This window comes from Emiliania huxleyi (genome assembly GCF_000372725.1).
Source record: "Emiliania huxleyi CCMP1516 unplaced genomic scaffold EMIHUscaffold_22, whole genome shotgun sequence".
NCBI lineage: Eukaryota > Haptophyta > Isochrysidales > Noelaerhabdaceae > Emiliania > Emiliania huxleyi.
Genome location: NW_005200417.1, coordinates 765,451 through 779,582, shown reverse-complemented (window position 1 = coordinate 779,582; position 14,132 = coordinate 765,451). Strand labels below are relative to the sequence as shown.

General features: G+C 62.9%; 4 protein-coding genes across 4 annotated transcripts; 2 read left to right on the top strand and 2 right to left on the bottom strand.

The window, feature by feature from the left end:
* Window positions 1-647: 647 nt before the first annotated feature.
* On the bottom strand, window positions 648-1,140 carry EMIHUDRAFT_100203 (hypothetical protein; the record flags this gene model as incomplete). The annotated part of the gene is made up of 2 exons (XM_005780219.1): window positions 648-983; window positions 1,051-1,140. 2 exons carry the CDS (start codon window positions 1,138-1,140, stop codon window positions 648-650), a joined length of 426 nt encoding a protein of 141 aa, XP_005780276.1.
* Window positions 1,141-2,958: 1,818 nt separating this feature from the next.
* Window positions 2,959-5,428, top strand: EMIHUDRAFT_463208 (hypothetical protein; the record flags this gene model as incomplete). The annotated part of the gene is made up of 9 exons (XM_005780218.1): window positions 2,959-3,605; window positions 3,755-3,813; window positions 4,136-4,159; window positions 4,235-4,309; window positions 4,493-4,519; window positions 4,593-4,742; window positions 4,816-4,980; window positions 5,052-5,199; window positions 5,390-5,428. Coding segments are annotated over exons 1-9 (1,329 nt in total), but the record flags the coding sequence as incomplete, so codon positions are not given.
* A 2,101-nt stretch (window positions 5,429-7,529) lies between these two features.
* EMIHUDRAFT_434917 (hypothetical protein) lies at window positions 7,530-8,419 on the top strand. The gene is made up of 3 exons (XM_005780217.1): window positions 7,530-7,544; window positions 7,687-7,893; window positions 8,114-8,419. Exons 1-3 carry the CDS (start codon window positions 7,539-7,541, stop codon window positions 8,375-8,377), a joined length of 477 nt encoding a protein of 158 aa, XP_005780274.1. The 5' UTR covers window positions 7,530-7,538; the 3' UTR covers window positions 8,378-8,419.
* A 3,424-nt stretch (window positions 8,420-11,843) lies between these two features.
* EMIHUDRAFT_353656 (hypothetical protein) lies at window positions 11,844-13,112 on the bottom strand (the record flags this gene model as incomplete). Its single annotated transcript, XM_005780216.1, has 1 exon — window positions 11,844-13,112. A coding segment is annotated over one exon (1,043 nt), but the record flags the coding sequence as incomplete, so codon positions are not given.
* Window positions 13,113-14,132: the final 1,020 nt, after the last annotated feature.

The window sequence follows — 14,132 nt, the reverse complement described above, 5'->3', positions numbered from 1 at the left end:
GGAGTGGAGAAATTCACCTGACCTTACCTTACCTTATCCACCGCAGGTAGAGGATGCCTTTGCAGCAGACGCGAGCCTTCTCGAGTCGAGGAGGCGACGCGCCGACCCCGCCGCGGCGGTGGCGGTCAAGCGGGTACTGATTGGCAGCGTGCCTGACCGGGGCGGCCGCGCAGCCGCCGCCGCTCCGCCGCCCGCCGTGTCGTGCTCCCCACGCGATCGCAACCGCAGCAGGGACACCGGACGAGGCAGGGGCGGCGGCAACAGCAAGCCGGGCGGCGGAGGCGGCGGAAGCGGCGGTGGCGGGGGCGGCGGTGGAGGCGGCGGTGGAGGCGGCGGAGGCGGCGGAGACGGGGGCGGGGGCGGCGGGGGCGGCGGGGGCGGCGGGGGCGCTGCGGACGGTGGCCGAGGTGCTGGCAGGGCCAGGGGCAAAGGCAGTGCCAGAGGCCACGGGCGGACGGGGAGCAGAGGAGGGCGCCGCGCTCAAGAACGCCGATGATGGCCGGTTCCGCTCCAGGGCGTGTGTTACACACAGCGTTCGTTTACACACGTTTAAACGTACTAAACCGCATGCGCACACGCCGGGCTTATACTACCGTACACTTACAACGGCGCAACTCCCACAGAGCACACCACAGGAGTCACATAAGTTACCAGCGCTTGTCTCGGTGGATGCACATTGAAATCACCGCACACAGGTCGGCAGCTGCTGGCACCGCCGAAAAGAAGGCGAAGATATACCAGGCCCACTGGTAGTGCGCCTTGGTCAGGACGACGAGCGCGAGCAGGATGCCACCAATCGTATGGCACGTGAGGTGCAGCAGCGTGAGGAGAGCCGAAAAGAGTGAGAAGCCGCCGAAAAAGGCGACTGCCTCTATCGCAAAGCACGACAAGATGAGGGCGGAGGCTACACTGGCTTCGTGCACGCCATCGTCTATCTCCGCGTCGGTGTAGTCAAACTTGAGGGCGACAACGACGTTGTCTCTCTGTGACGGAGCACAGGCACGCCGATTAGGGGATCGCGATGTGTCAGACTGAGAGGGCCCGGCGTACCCTCGAGAAGGTGAAGACAAGCGCAGCGAAAAAGTGCCCGACCATGGCGACGAAACGGAGGACGACTAGCGAGCCTGAACGATGCAGCATTGCGTTCGCGCGCCGCCGCGACGGGCGTTGTGTGATATCGTTTCAACTCAACAAAACAAAACTCATGTGCACTGCACCGCCGACTCGTCGTCGAAAACCCGCATGTTCGCCCGTTTTGGACCTCTTCGTACCGGCTTCGAAAATCGCTGCTTAACGACGGCTACGCGGCCCGGCGGTCGATCTGCGCCTTCTCAGCGGTGGAGGGGATGTGGTCGGTACGCGCGAACCGCGTGGTGCTGCGATGGTTTGACGAGTGCGACTCCCAGCGTCGACTTTTCGACCCCACGGAGCCTCTGCTGCTCCGGGGGGGGGTCTGCAGACCACCCGGCCGAACTTCAGAGTGGCGGTGCTCCTCAAATACCGCTCAAACGCCCACGATGTTGTGGAGGGGACATATGCTGATGATCCTGGCCCGATTGGGTCGCTCAGAAAGCTTCTGGGCGGTCGTTAAGGTTCGCTCCCCGCACACCGGCCCCGGAATAAGTTACATCATATCGCCGCCCTCGCAGGAGTCGCTTAGGCGGCTCCCGTGGTGTACCTGTGCTAGTGCCACTGCGCGCCAGTCCCGTGCCCAGTGTCGTGCGAGGGAGTTGGCTTCTAAAATTCTTTGGAGTTTGTTGTAACATTCTTTCGATGCAGCGGGGAGCACGGTCGGAAGGGCGCTTTTGTCGCCTTCGGCAACACCGAGGCGTTCTACCGGAACATGGTCGTGGGGCATGGGCCCTACTGCGAGGAGGGAGAGGGAGGCGACGGGGAGGGAGGGGGGGGGGGGGTACGGGGGCGAGGGCCTGGAGGGGGAGAGGAAGAGCAAGGGCGAGAGGGGGCAGGGGACGGGTCGATGGCATACTAGGGGGGGCAGGGTGGTGGGCGGCGATCGCCGCATACCGTCCTATGGCGGCGAGTATCGCTACGCCAGGGCAAGAAAAAGGAATGTGGCCGTGGGCGATACGGGCCCCGCTAGGCTCAACGAGGAGATGCTGTGCAGTTAGAGAGCTCGTAGCGAGCTCGATTTTGGATGAGAATTTAGATGAGAAATCCCTCAATTTTGAGAAAAAACGCCAAAAAATCGGCGCCTGCGGCGGGCCAGCCTCCGGCGGCGCCTGCGGCGGGCCGCTGGGGCTTCCTCCCCAGACCCCGTTTACACCCGAGCTATGCCCCACGACCTGAGCCGGAGCCGGAGACGTTTACCGGAGACCTTTCCTTAGTGCTAGTGCCAGTGCCGCCAGTCCCGTGCCCAAAGAAAGAAAGAATTTTACCACAAAAGTCAAACAAAAGCGCAACAACTTCAACCTGCTGCTCCTACCACGAGACGTTCGGCGGCGGCTTCTCGCCCACCGCCGTCCTCAAGCTGCGCCGCCTCGCGCGCAAAGTCGCGCGCGGCAGCGTCGACCGCACGGCCTACTCTCGCCCAAGTACTCGCTCTCTTTTATGTCCCACCATGCAGAGCGCATCTCTCTCTCTGTTGTGCGAGGCGTGAACCGCGCCATTCGCTCTCACCTGGCAACCCTGTCTGCACGTCTCGCGCGCGCGTGAACAGGGCTCCAGGCCCCAAATGACGTGTGAGTGTTAGAGTTGTTTGGTATTGCGAAAAATCTCTCTCAAAAGTCAAAGAAAGAAAGAAAACAGAGAACCCAAGGGAGGGATGGGAGGACGGCACGCCGCCACCACACAGGGATTTTAAGGAGAGGGGTGTGGTGCGCTAGCAGCTAGGTAGGTAGGTAGTAAGGTGAAGAACAGCCAGGCCGGACTGCAGCTCCTTTCGTGCGAGAACCTTAAAAATTCTTCATTTCGATGGCTGCCGCCGCCGAACGATTGAGGCTCCATGCCACTACTGAGGCTTCGGCTGCTCTTCGCCAGCCTCGTCGCCACATGCATCTGCTGGACCATTTCGCAGATGCTCGTGCTGGAGCGGCATCTCTCTGCCACCGACAGCTCCGCAGCTCAAGCTCACCATGATCCGGCGGCGGCCGGCGTCGCAGCGGCACCCGCAGCCGAGGAGCTGAGGCGTACGCTCAAGGCGCTCTCCTCGCTGCAGCCGCACGTGCCGACGCAGGGAGCCGCTGCAGCTGCCGCGCATGCCTCTGCGGTGTCGGCTTCGGTGACGGCGGTGCTCGAGTGGAGGGACGCGGCGCAGCTCGAGCGGCAGCTGGCGGCCCTCTCCGCCCAGCGGCCAGCGGCGCCGGCGACCACCCTGGTGGATGCCTACCGCGCCGCCGACGGCGGGGCAGCGGCACGCGCAGTCGCGCGCTCGTTCGGCGGCGGCAGTAGCGTCTCCGTCTTTGGTGCAGTGACCGGCGGCGGCGGCGGCGGCGGGGAGCGTCCGGGCGGTGCGATGGGAGGTCGGCTCGGCCGGCTCGCGCTCGCGCTGCAGGAGCCGTCTGCCTTCGTGCTGCTGCTCGACTCGCACGTGACGCCCGGCCCGGCGGCGGTGGAGGCGCTGCTGGCAGCCTCGCTCGGCAGCGGCGGCGCCGTCGGCCGGACAGGGCTGTCCTTACTGCCGCTAATCAGCTGATGACTCCACGACTCATTCTCACAGGCGCCGTCGGCGTGGCGGGGGGGCGAGCGTCCTCGCCTGCCGCTAATCAGCGGACGGGTCGTTGATCCGGCTTGGTAGGTGTCGTCGGCCTGGCGGGGTGGTGCTTGTACGACACGGCACTTGCGGGGGAGCAGGCGGTGCTGAACCTCGGCAGTATCTCGGCTCAATCTCGGCTCAATCTGGTGAGTGTCTCGCTCAATCTCCGCTCAATCTCCGCTCAATCTCCGCTCACTCTGGAGCGAACCCCCCCACCCTCTCTCCTCCCCTCCCGCCTCGGCCAGACACGCCGCCGCCCCCCCAAGCCTAAACCCCTAGCCTGGCCCTAGGCCGACCCGCCGCGGGGGAATCACGGCCCAATCTCGGCCCAATCTCGGCCCAATCTCGGCCCAATCTCGGTGCGATCTCGGTCCGATCTCGGCCCGATCTCGGAGTGATCTCGGCTCGATCTCGGAGCAGGCGACGCCTCTCTCGGACGGCGGACAGGCGACCCTCCTCCTGCCAGACACGCCCTCACTCCTCAGCCCATTCACGAACCCGCTAATGAAGCACCCATAGCAGGCGACCCTCCTCCTGCCAGACACCTTCGAGGCGATGCGGCCTGTGACGGTGCACGGGGCGGAGGCCGCAGGCGAGGGGGCCGCCGCAGATGAGAGATGGCGCGAGATGGCGCGAGATGGCGCGAGATGAGAGATGGCGCGAGATGGCGCGAGATGAGAGATTGCGCGAGATGGCGCGAGATGAGAGACGACGCGAGATAGCGCGAGATGGCGCGAGATGGCGCGAGATGACGCGAGATGTCGCGAGGCTGCAGGCGAGGCTTCGTTGATCACCTCCTTGGCCGAGGTGGACGTGTTTCGCAGCAGCTGTATTCTTATTAGTACTCGCAATCTGGTATTAGTATTAATGTCTGATCAAGGTGGACGTGCTGCGCGGCAGCTGGCTCTTGCGCGTGGAGTGGATCCCGCTGCTGCTGCGCGGCGTCGCCGGCGAGGCGGCCGGCGGAGGAAAGGGCGAGGAGGAGGGCGGGGAGGAGGGCGAGGAGGGGGGCGGGGAGGCGGGCGAGGAGGCGCGCGTGTTGGCGCTACTTTGGCAGCGCGGCGGCATTCACCAGTCAGCCAATGAGCTTCTCCGCCAATCAGGCGCGCGTGTCGGCGCTGCTGCGGGAGCACGGCGACCTCCCGTCGCTCGTGCTCCCCGCCGGCACTGCCGACGGCTGGAGGGACGTGTCGGCCACTATGCCGCCGACGGCTGCGCGGGAGAGGGCGTGGAGGCGCGAGCTGTGGCTGGAGGAGCGGCGGGGAGCGGCGCCGCCCCAGTGGCGGAGGGCGAATTCGTCTTAATTAGGTCTTGTTGATTGGTGGTTCATTCAGAGTAGGCGCGCCCTCCGTGGCGGAGGGCCGCACCAGACGCTGCGGGCGGAGGCCGGCCGGAGGTTGGAATCTCGCGGCCGGAGGTTGGAATCTCGCGGCCGGAGGTTCGCCCGTCGCTGTTGCTGCTCCTTCCGGCCGACTCCGGCCCGGAGGGTTTGGCGGCCTAGAAGCGGAACACGTATCTTGTACTCCAGCCGGCGTCGAGAGGACACGCACTCCGCCGTACTCGACCGTATTCCGCTGTGTGCACGCTGCATGCCTAACCCCTCGTCTTCACGCGGTGCTCTGAAGACTCTGCGCCATACCGCAGTCCCGCCACGAGGTTGGCGTATTCAGCACGTAGGCTTGGCGGAGCTGGCGCGGCTGTACGCCCCGCTCTACCGGGCGGCCGCCGCGCCGTCGTCGCGGTACGTGCCCCGGCTCAATCTCGGCTCAATCTCGGCTCAATCTCGGCTAAAACTCGGCTTGGAGATCTCGGCCAGATCTCGGCTCCAGTCCTCCCGACGACTCGATTCATGCCACTCTTCTCAGGTATGTGCCCCGGCTGGCGCTGCTCCCGCGGCGCGGCGGCGGCTCCAGCTTGGTCGGGCGTGCGTGCGAGGTGTGGGCCGCGCCACTCGCAGGCGTCACTAGGCATTTCCGAGACATTTACGAGACATTTCCGAGGCACTTCCGAGACTTTCGAGGCACTTCCGAGGCACTTCCGAGGCACTTCCGAGACATTTCCGAGGCATTTCCGAAGCACTTCCGAGGCACTTGTGAGGCACTTTCGATTCACTTCCGAGACACTTCCGAGGCACTTCCGAGACACCTCCGAGACACTTCCGAGACACTTCCGAGACACTTCCGAGACACTTCCGAGACACTTCCGAGACACTTCCCAGACACTCGCAGGCCCTCGCGGCGCCGTGGAGCTCTGCCGCGACGCCGGCCGGCTGCTCGAGCTGCCCAGCGCAGACTTCGGCAGCGCGAGCGAAGACGGCGCCGGCCGGTGCGCCGCGCTAGTAGGAGTAGGAGTAGGAGGAAGCGCGCAGTAGGAGTAGGAGCAGCAGTCCGCGACACTTAGAAGAGAAGCAACCCCCATAGCCGGGGGGCAATCAGGTGCGCCGCGCTCCTCGTGGCGCTCGACGACGTGGTCGGCGCGACGCAGCCGGCGGCGCTAGTCGTACCGTCCGGCGACACGGCGCTCGCAGGAGCGGCTGACCGATGATCATGTGCACACCTCTTATCCAGTTCGAAATTCGTTTCTCATAGGCGCTAGCCGAAGCCGCGCGCGAGGTGGCGGCGGAGCACGGTGTCGCGCTGCTGCAGCCGCCGGCCGCCGAGCTGCCGCTTCTGGAGTGGGTTGCGACGCTTCCGCCCGAGGGCCTCCGTCGCTGGCACGAGCCCCGTGTCACCCTCTGCGTCATCACCGAGCGGAGGCCGGCCTCGCTCGAGAGGCTCCTCGCGTCTGTCTCTGCTGCCAGATATGGGGAGATGCCGGGGGAGATGGGGGGAGAGATTCCGCTTCTAGGCTCCTCGCGTCCGTCTCTGCCGCGCATTTCCTCGGGGACACCGTGGACCTGTCCATCAGCGCCGACGCCGACGCCGACGCCGGCACGCTCGCCCTCTCGCGCGGCTGGGCGTGGCCGCACGGCGCAACGCGGCTGGCGGTGCGCGCGGCGAAGGGAATCGCCTCGTATTTCTGGTTCTGCCACGGGCGGCCTTTTTCCTTTTCTAGGTGCGCGCGGCAGAGGGAACGGCGTCGTATTTCTTTTTGTACGTGCTTCGTTTTTCTAGGTGCCCGCGGCAAGGGAGGCGCCGTCACATTTCTTTTTCTGTCACTGCTGTTTTTATTTCTAGGTGCGCGCGGCAAAGGGAGGTCTCGTCGCGGCCGTCGCCGAGGCGTGGACGCCGGACGGGTACCACTCGCACGGCCTGCTGCTCGAGGACGACATCGAGGTGTCACCACTCCTGGAATGGACTAATGAGTTGTTACGCCAATGGACTGACTACTCAGGAAACTGATCAACCATCCAATGAGGTGTCGCCGTACTTCTACGTGTACGCCAAGCTCGCGCTGCTGCGCTACGCGGTGTCGGGGGAGGAGGGGGGCGGCGGGCCGGCGAGCGGGCACGCGGCGGGCGGACTCCTCGGCGTCTCGCTGTACACGCCGCGACTCGTCGAGCTGACGATGCCCCGCCGAAGGGTCGACATGCAGGCTGGCCCGCTATCATCATAGTCAATCTCATCGTCGTGGCTGCTCTGCTCGTCTCCTCATTGCATCGCCGCTCCTTTGTTACCCCCTCGCCCCCCACGCCCCACCCCACCCCACCCCGCGCCCCACCCCTGTGGGGAGGGGGGAAAGCCTACCACACCGCACACCACAGGCGGACTTGGGCACGCTGCCGGCCTCGGCGGGTGGCGGAGTGCCGCACCTGTACCTGCAGCAGCTTCCCTGCTCGTGGGGCTCCCTCTTCCTGCCTCGGCCGTGGCTGCTCTTCCGCGCGTACATGCAGGCGCGGCTCGATCAAGAGAAGCCCCGGGGGAGGCGCCGCTACAGTACTAGGACTTGGGGTGGCCATCACCCTTGCACAGATTGCTTCCCCCCCCCCCCCCCCAATCCCCTCCCTGGCCACTTCTCGGAACCTTCCCTTGCAGGCGCGGCTCGAGGGCGCCCCCGGCCCGCTCGTCCCTCGCTCCGCCTCGAACGGCTGGTCCACGTCGTGGAAGAAGTTCATGATCGAGCTGTCGCACCTCTCGGGCGGCGTCTTCCTCTACCCGTCCTTCCCGAACCAGTCCTCCCTCTCGACCAACCACCTCGAGAAGGGCGAGCACATCGGCGGAAAGAAGAACAAGCTGACGCACCGCCCCCTAGAAGCGGACTCTCTCCCCATCTCTCCCCTTCTCTCCCCATCTCTCTTGGCCTGGACGCGGAGCACGTACCCTTGCGCTCCAACCGGCACTCGAGAGGAGACGCACTCAGCCCTAGTCAGCCGTGCTCAGCCGTATTCAGTACCTGTAGCCCGCGTGCTTCATGCGGTGCTCCGAACACGGCATCGAGGCCGTGTACACACCCCGTAGGCACCGGCCGATCGATTTCACCGTCCCTCTGCTGCTCAACCTGTCCGACCTCCGCCAGCTCTGGCCGCCGCAGCCGCTCGACGCGCTGCCGGTCCGCGACCTCTTCACGCGCCCCACCCGACGCAGCGAGCTCCATGCGCGCGGCATCGAGGCCATCGCCGCGCACCGCGGCGTGTGGCGAAGCCACGCGCGCGAGGCGGCGGCGCCAGCACTCCGCCTCGACCGCATCCTCGAAAGGCTGCTCCCGGCGACGACTGCGCCGAGATGAGAGCATAAACAAATAAATAAAAACGGACACCTCACTGTGAGATGGGTAAAAAGGAAAACAGGTCCCCGCCCGTGCGATCTTTGTGCAGGGTTCTATACGAGCCGTGCGTCCTGCACCGCTTTCCTTCTTTCTTCCAACGGCTGGTTCGTGGTTGGGTAGTAGTCACTAGTCTATGCGTCTAAGTTCTGAGCGAGGCTGAGCGGGTCTAAGTGTGCCCTGGCACGCTGGGGTGCTTACGCGGTCTAAGATCGGCGGCAGCCTCTTATGCGGGCTAAGTGTCATGCCGTGGCACGGCCTGGGGGCCAAGAGGCTCCCCGACCGTGATCAACGATACGGCGCAGCCCCCAAATTTTCTTCGCCTGCGGCGGGCGCCTTCTAATCCGAGTTAGATCCTTCTCATGCTCAGCAATCGCCGCCTCAGCATCCTCCTCTTCCGATTCTCGTTGCTCTTCTTGAGCGCAATCTTCAAGCCAAACAGTTCTCACAAATAGCCTCAAGCTCAAACAAACGCATAGAAGCCTGTGTATGCTGGTCCTCTTTGAACGATCCGCGCGTGAGGTAGCATAGGGCCTTGTTGGCAGCAGCCAGCTTGTTGCGCTGCTTCGTTGCGATGAGCTGATTGGGATCGCAGAAGTGCATGCCAAGCACCGCCACGATCTTGTCGTGAAAACACAACAACTGTTGTTCAAGTTCGAGATCAGTGCCGCGCTGAGGCGTGTCCATAGGCATGTGCCAGGAGGAATCATATGATACAAAAAAAATAACAAAAAGACTGGGCTCGACGGGGGATCGAACCCCGGACCTCACGCACCCTAAGCGAGAATCATGCCACTAGACCATCGAGCCTATACTAATCAGCCAGACAACGTACGTCCCTCTGCCACCAGGCGATATATACTCACCTACGTCCACCGGCCCCGCTCGTTCACAGCGGCACTCCAAGCCTTCCGCATGAATCGAAACGGCATAAAAATTCTAGGGTACGATACTTCCGGGCCGGTGTGCGGGGAGCGAACCTTAACGACCGCCCAGAAGCTTTCTGAGCGAACCAATCGGGCCAGGATCATCAGCATATGTCCCCTCCACAACATCGTGGGCGTTTGAGCGGTATTTGAGGAGCACCGCGACTCTGAAGTTCGGCCGGGTGGTCTGCAGACCCCCCCCCCGGAGCAGCAGAGGCTCCGTGGGGTCGAAAAGTCGACGCTGGGAGTCGCACTCGTCAAACCGTCGCAACACCACGCGGTACGCACATACCGCCCACATCCCCTCCACCGCTGAGAAGGCGCAGATCGACCGCCGGGCCGCGTAGCCGTCGTTAAGGAGCGGTTTTTGGAGCCGTACGAAGAGGTCCCAGACGGGCGAAGATGCGGTTTTTCGACGACCACACGCGATGTGGTATCTGGTTTTTGCTAAAAACGGGCCGCCTAGTGCAGCATCACTAGTACAACACACAATCACACGAAGACAAGAACGTGGGTGCGGGTGAAGCGCCGATACCGCCGTGCACCCCACAGGAGCTGACCGCAGGGCTGCCGACAAGCGTCCTCTCGAGGATCACAAAGAAACTGGAGGCGGGCTGGGCTTTCGACCCTGCCGACTGGGCCACCCCCTCGAAGGCTGCGACCGTCATGGGCAACAGTGAGGCCGAGGTAGGCGGTGACCTATGACTTGGCCGTTAGTCAGAATTCGCGTCGGAGTCTCTTCTCGCGGCAATCCCGTCCTGTCCCTATGTGGAGTTAAGCGCCATTGGCGCGGCGTCAGGACGGGGGGGAGAGAAGAAGAGAGAGCCACGGGGTTCACAGTGGCTCAAAAAATAAGTAAAGGTGATTTCACGGTGGACCTAACTGTCATTTAGCGGGACCCCGCGCGCTCCGCGTCCCGCGCCCCCACTGCCGTCGGCGCGGCGCGGCATCGCCCACCCCGCCACGGCTCGTTTCCGACACCCCGCCGCCTGCCCCACGGCTGAACACAGCGTTCGTCGCGCAGACGCGCCGCGCAGAGAAGAAATATGAGCAAGCCGCCCCCGCGAACCACAGCCGCGCGACCCGCTGCGTGCGGACCCACGCCTTCGCCGCTGCCACCCTCGCCGCCGCCCAGCCCGCCGCCGCACACGCCCCTCAGCCCATCCTATGATGTAACAAGATACTTCCGGGCCGGTGTGCGGGGAGCGAACCTTAACGACCGCCCAGAAGCTTTCTGAGCAAACCAATCGGGCCAGGATCAACATCAGCATATGTCCCCTGCACAACATCGTGGGCGTTTGAGCGGTATTTGAGGAGCACCGCGACTCTGAAGTTCGGCCGGGTGGTCTGCAGACCTGTCATCCGTGTCGAGCATCAGCACGGGCCCGATGCCCGCGGGTAACAGGTGGTCAATCCCAAAGTGGTAAACCAAATTATCAAAGCTATCGCAGAGACGGTTCCGACCTTGCCTTGCGCGCCGAAAAGAGGAACCCAAAGCAAGAAAGAAAACAGACAGCCCAAGGGAGGGATGAGGAAGAGGAACCCGCCGCGCGGAAAAAAAATCTTTTTGTGTTGTGAGACAGGCTTGCATTATTTTTGTGGGTTTGCGGTCCGAGAATTCTTTTCGGCGGCATGGGACGCGGCGCGCTGCCCTAGGTTTAGGGCGGCGCTTTGGACGCTGTGCCGGAATGTTGTGACGGAGGGCCGGTGCTGTGGACTCGCAGTTTATGTGCCTGCAGAACGACACAGGCGGCTGCGTGGAGGGGTGGAAGGAGGCGGAGGGGTCCCGTACCACGCGGAACCGACCCTATCCAGTGCTCAAGTGCTCAGGTGAAGGCGGGAGAGATTCTGCTCTTCGACGAGGAGCGGGCGAAGGTGATGCGGTATGCTCCTGGCGGGGGGCGCGGTCGAGGGCGCGGGGGTGGGTCGCGCAGTGCCCGCTGGCGGGGCAAGCGGCGATAGAAGTGGCCGCGGCAGTTCCGGTGGGCCACCGCCGCCTTCCTCTCCAGCCCGAGTTGGGGCACGGTGCTTCTCCACAGCCCTTCCACCACGTCTCCGATGACGAGCATGTCATCCGTGTCGAGCATCAGCACGGGCCCCATGCCCGCGGGTAACAGGTGGTCAATCCCAAAGTGGTAAACCAAATTATCAAAGCTATCGCAGAGACGGTTCCGAATGCAGCTCGTCTGGGAAGCAGCCTGAAGGCAAGAGGAAAGTCCACTGGAGCCCAACGAGGAGCGAACAGCGTGCAGACGCAAAAAACAGTTTGACCGCAAGGACCCCACGAGCCCTCGCTCTACTCTCTCGCATCGACCGCAGAGGCCGAACCATCCTCATTCTGTCTCTGACTCAATCGATGCCGGTGATTTTGTAACTGGGTGCTCAGCGGCATGCCGTTGACTTCAATGGTGCCGGATTCGGTCTCGCTCGAATGCACCACCAACCCGAGACGAGCGTGGGTGTACACGAGCTTTGCCCAGCAGTCAAAGGTGACAGCGGGTATTCCTCGTTAGAATGCATCGATTTCTCGGTTGAAACGTCTCACTTGACAAGCAGACTGGACTAATGGACAGACACTAGAGGTGAACTAATGCACAGGCACTAGGTGAACACACAAAAGTACAATGCAATGGACAGCGAGGGTTCAGGATCGTCACATGGCGGACAAAGGAGGCGTCGAGTTTGAACTCGAAGACTTCATGAGGGGACATTGCTGCCAAGGACCGCAGCTCAGGCATTGCAAAAGATCCCGGAGTCGCGTGCGTCGGGCCAGCTCGTGCCGCAGGAGCAGAACCCCGTTCCTGTCGGGGTGTCAGTATAAGGGCAACAGCCGGTCGAGCCATTGCAGCCGGTCGAGCCGTCGCTGCACTTGATGTTGGTGCAGGTGCCCTTTTTCGGCTTGACGGGCTTCGGTGGAGGTGCTGGGCCAGTAATACCCATGGCCTTGAGATACTTAACGTACTGTTCCTCGCGCTCTTTGTTCGTGGACGTATCAGCTGGCCTCACGACCTGAAGCGCGCACGCAAATGTGTATGCCATGCAGTCCGGGTTGGAATTGCCATGGATCCACGGCGATTCGTTCAGCTTCCAGTACGCCATCGATGCGCTGAATGCTGTAGTGGCGCTGTTGCAGATTGCATCCGGGTCGTCACAGATGTCGACGTTGGAGCCGGTCTTGATGGCCGCGGCAACATTGTTGTAGTTACCCGGCCAAGAAAGCTGCAAGGCGCCACGGCCATACCAGCAATTTTCGCCGTCGAGGGTGTTGCCCCAGAAGTCGGTGCAGCCCTGCGTAGCGGCTGTCTGGCCATTGCACTTGGTGACGGTCCAACTGCCGCTTGCCTTGGCCTTCGCGCTCGTGTAGTCGCCGACCTTGCCGCCACTGCATCTATTGGGCCCTGCTGGGCACGTACCGTCAGCGAGCTTCAGCCGCTCCTTGCACGCGGTAAACAGCGCGGTCTCGTACTTGACGTTTGCGACGAACGCAGCAAGCGTGCGCGCATTGGTCTCGACATCTTGGTCGTTGAGGAACTTTTCGTCAGCGCCTGACCGCGTGTTCCAGTTCGCAATCGCCTCGGAAAGGTGCGAGTATGTGTAGAACCCCTTGCAGTTATCGCCCGCAGGGCACGAGCCTTGACCATCAACGGGCTGCATGCCAAGGATCGAGGAGAGGTCACCGTACTTTGCCGCGATTGCGTCGAGCGCTGGGTCGCCGGTGGATTCCACGACGGGCAGCGACAGGATTGGAACAACGGCGGCGATCATCATCATTTCTGCGGCGTAAGCGGGATGGCGTGAGTCTCAGGGCGTGAATTTGTGCACTGTTGTTGGCCATGGGATGATCTGATGGCAGCTGCGGTGGCAGCAAGGTCAGATGTGCTGATGAGGGCACTGAGATGTTGTCGTGGAAAGCAAACGTTGGCGGGCCTCTCTGTGCGCACACCGAGTTTGCAACTTTTGTGTGCCTCGTGGCAATCGCTTGCTTCTCTGCGGTGTCCGCGGACTGGCTGTGTTGGCGCGGTGTGTGAGCAGGGATTCTCTGGGAGGCGCACTGTTGTGCAACTTGTGTGGTTGAGGAACAAACCAAGGCGGTCTCGAGGTCCTGAGCAAGCACAAAGGATATCGAGGTCTCGAAATTCGTCTTTCTGGCTAAAAAAGGAGGGAGGGCCTTACTTCTAGGAGAGCGGGTGCGGAGTCCCCGTCGCACGCTCCGATGATGCGGAAGAAAGAAAGAAAGAAAACAGACACCCCAAGGGAGGGATGGATGGGAGAACGGCACGCCGCCACCACACAGGGATTTTAAGGAGAGGAGTGTGATGCGCTAGCCGTCGCCTACCCTAGGGAGTCTGCTCCTTCCTATCTCTCTTCGCAGTCTCTCTCCGATTCTCGCTTCAACCTTCCATCGGAGTTCCCGTCGCACGCTCCGTTGACGGGGGCTGGGCCAGTTCATCGAATCGTTGAAGCATCCCAATCTACAACACAACAAACAACAAACAAATCTCTGTCCCCAATCTAGGTAGGCTGCACACACACACACAGAGGCAGAGAATCCTCGCTACCCAACGCGGCCAAAGGATATCCACCTCGAGAACCTCGAGAGGCAGAGAAAAAAATAAATTTCCGCGGAATCACGCGCGAGAGAGCTGCCGAGAGTCGTCAGCTGAACGAGTGTGTATATGCTGCTCGTCGCGCTCTCAGTCCCTGCCCTGCGCGTCGGCACGCTGCGCATGCAGCAGTCTGAGGACGCCGCCAAGGCCGCCTGGCTCGCCCGCACCGCCGCTGACGCTCCGTCG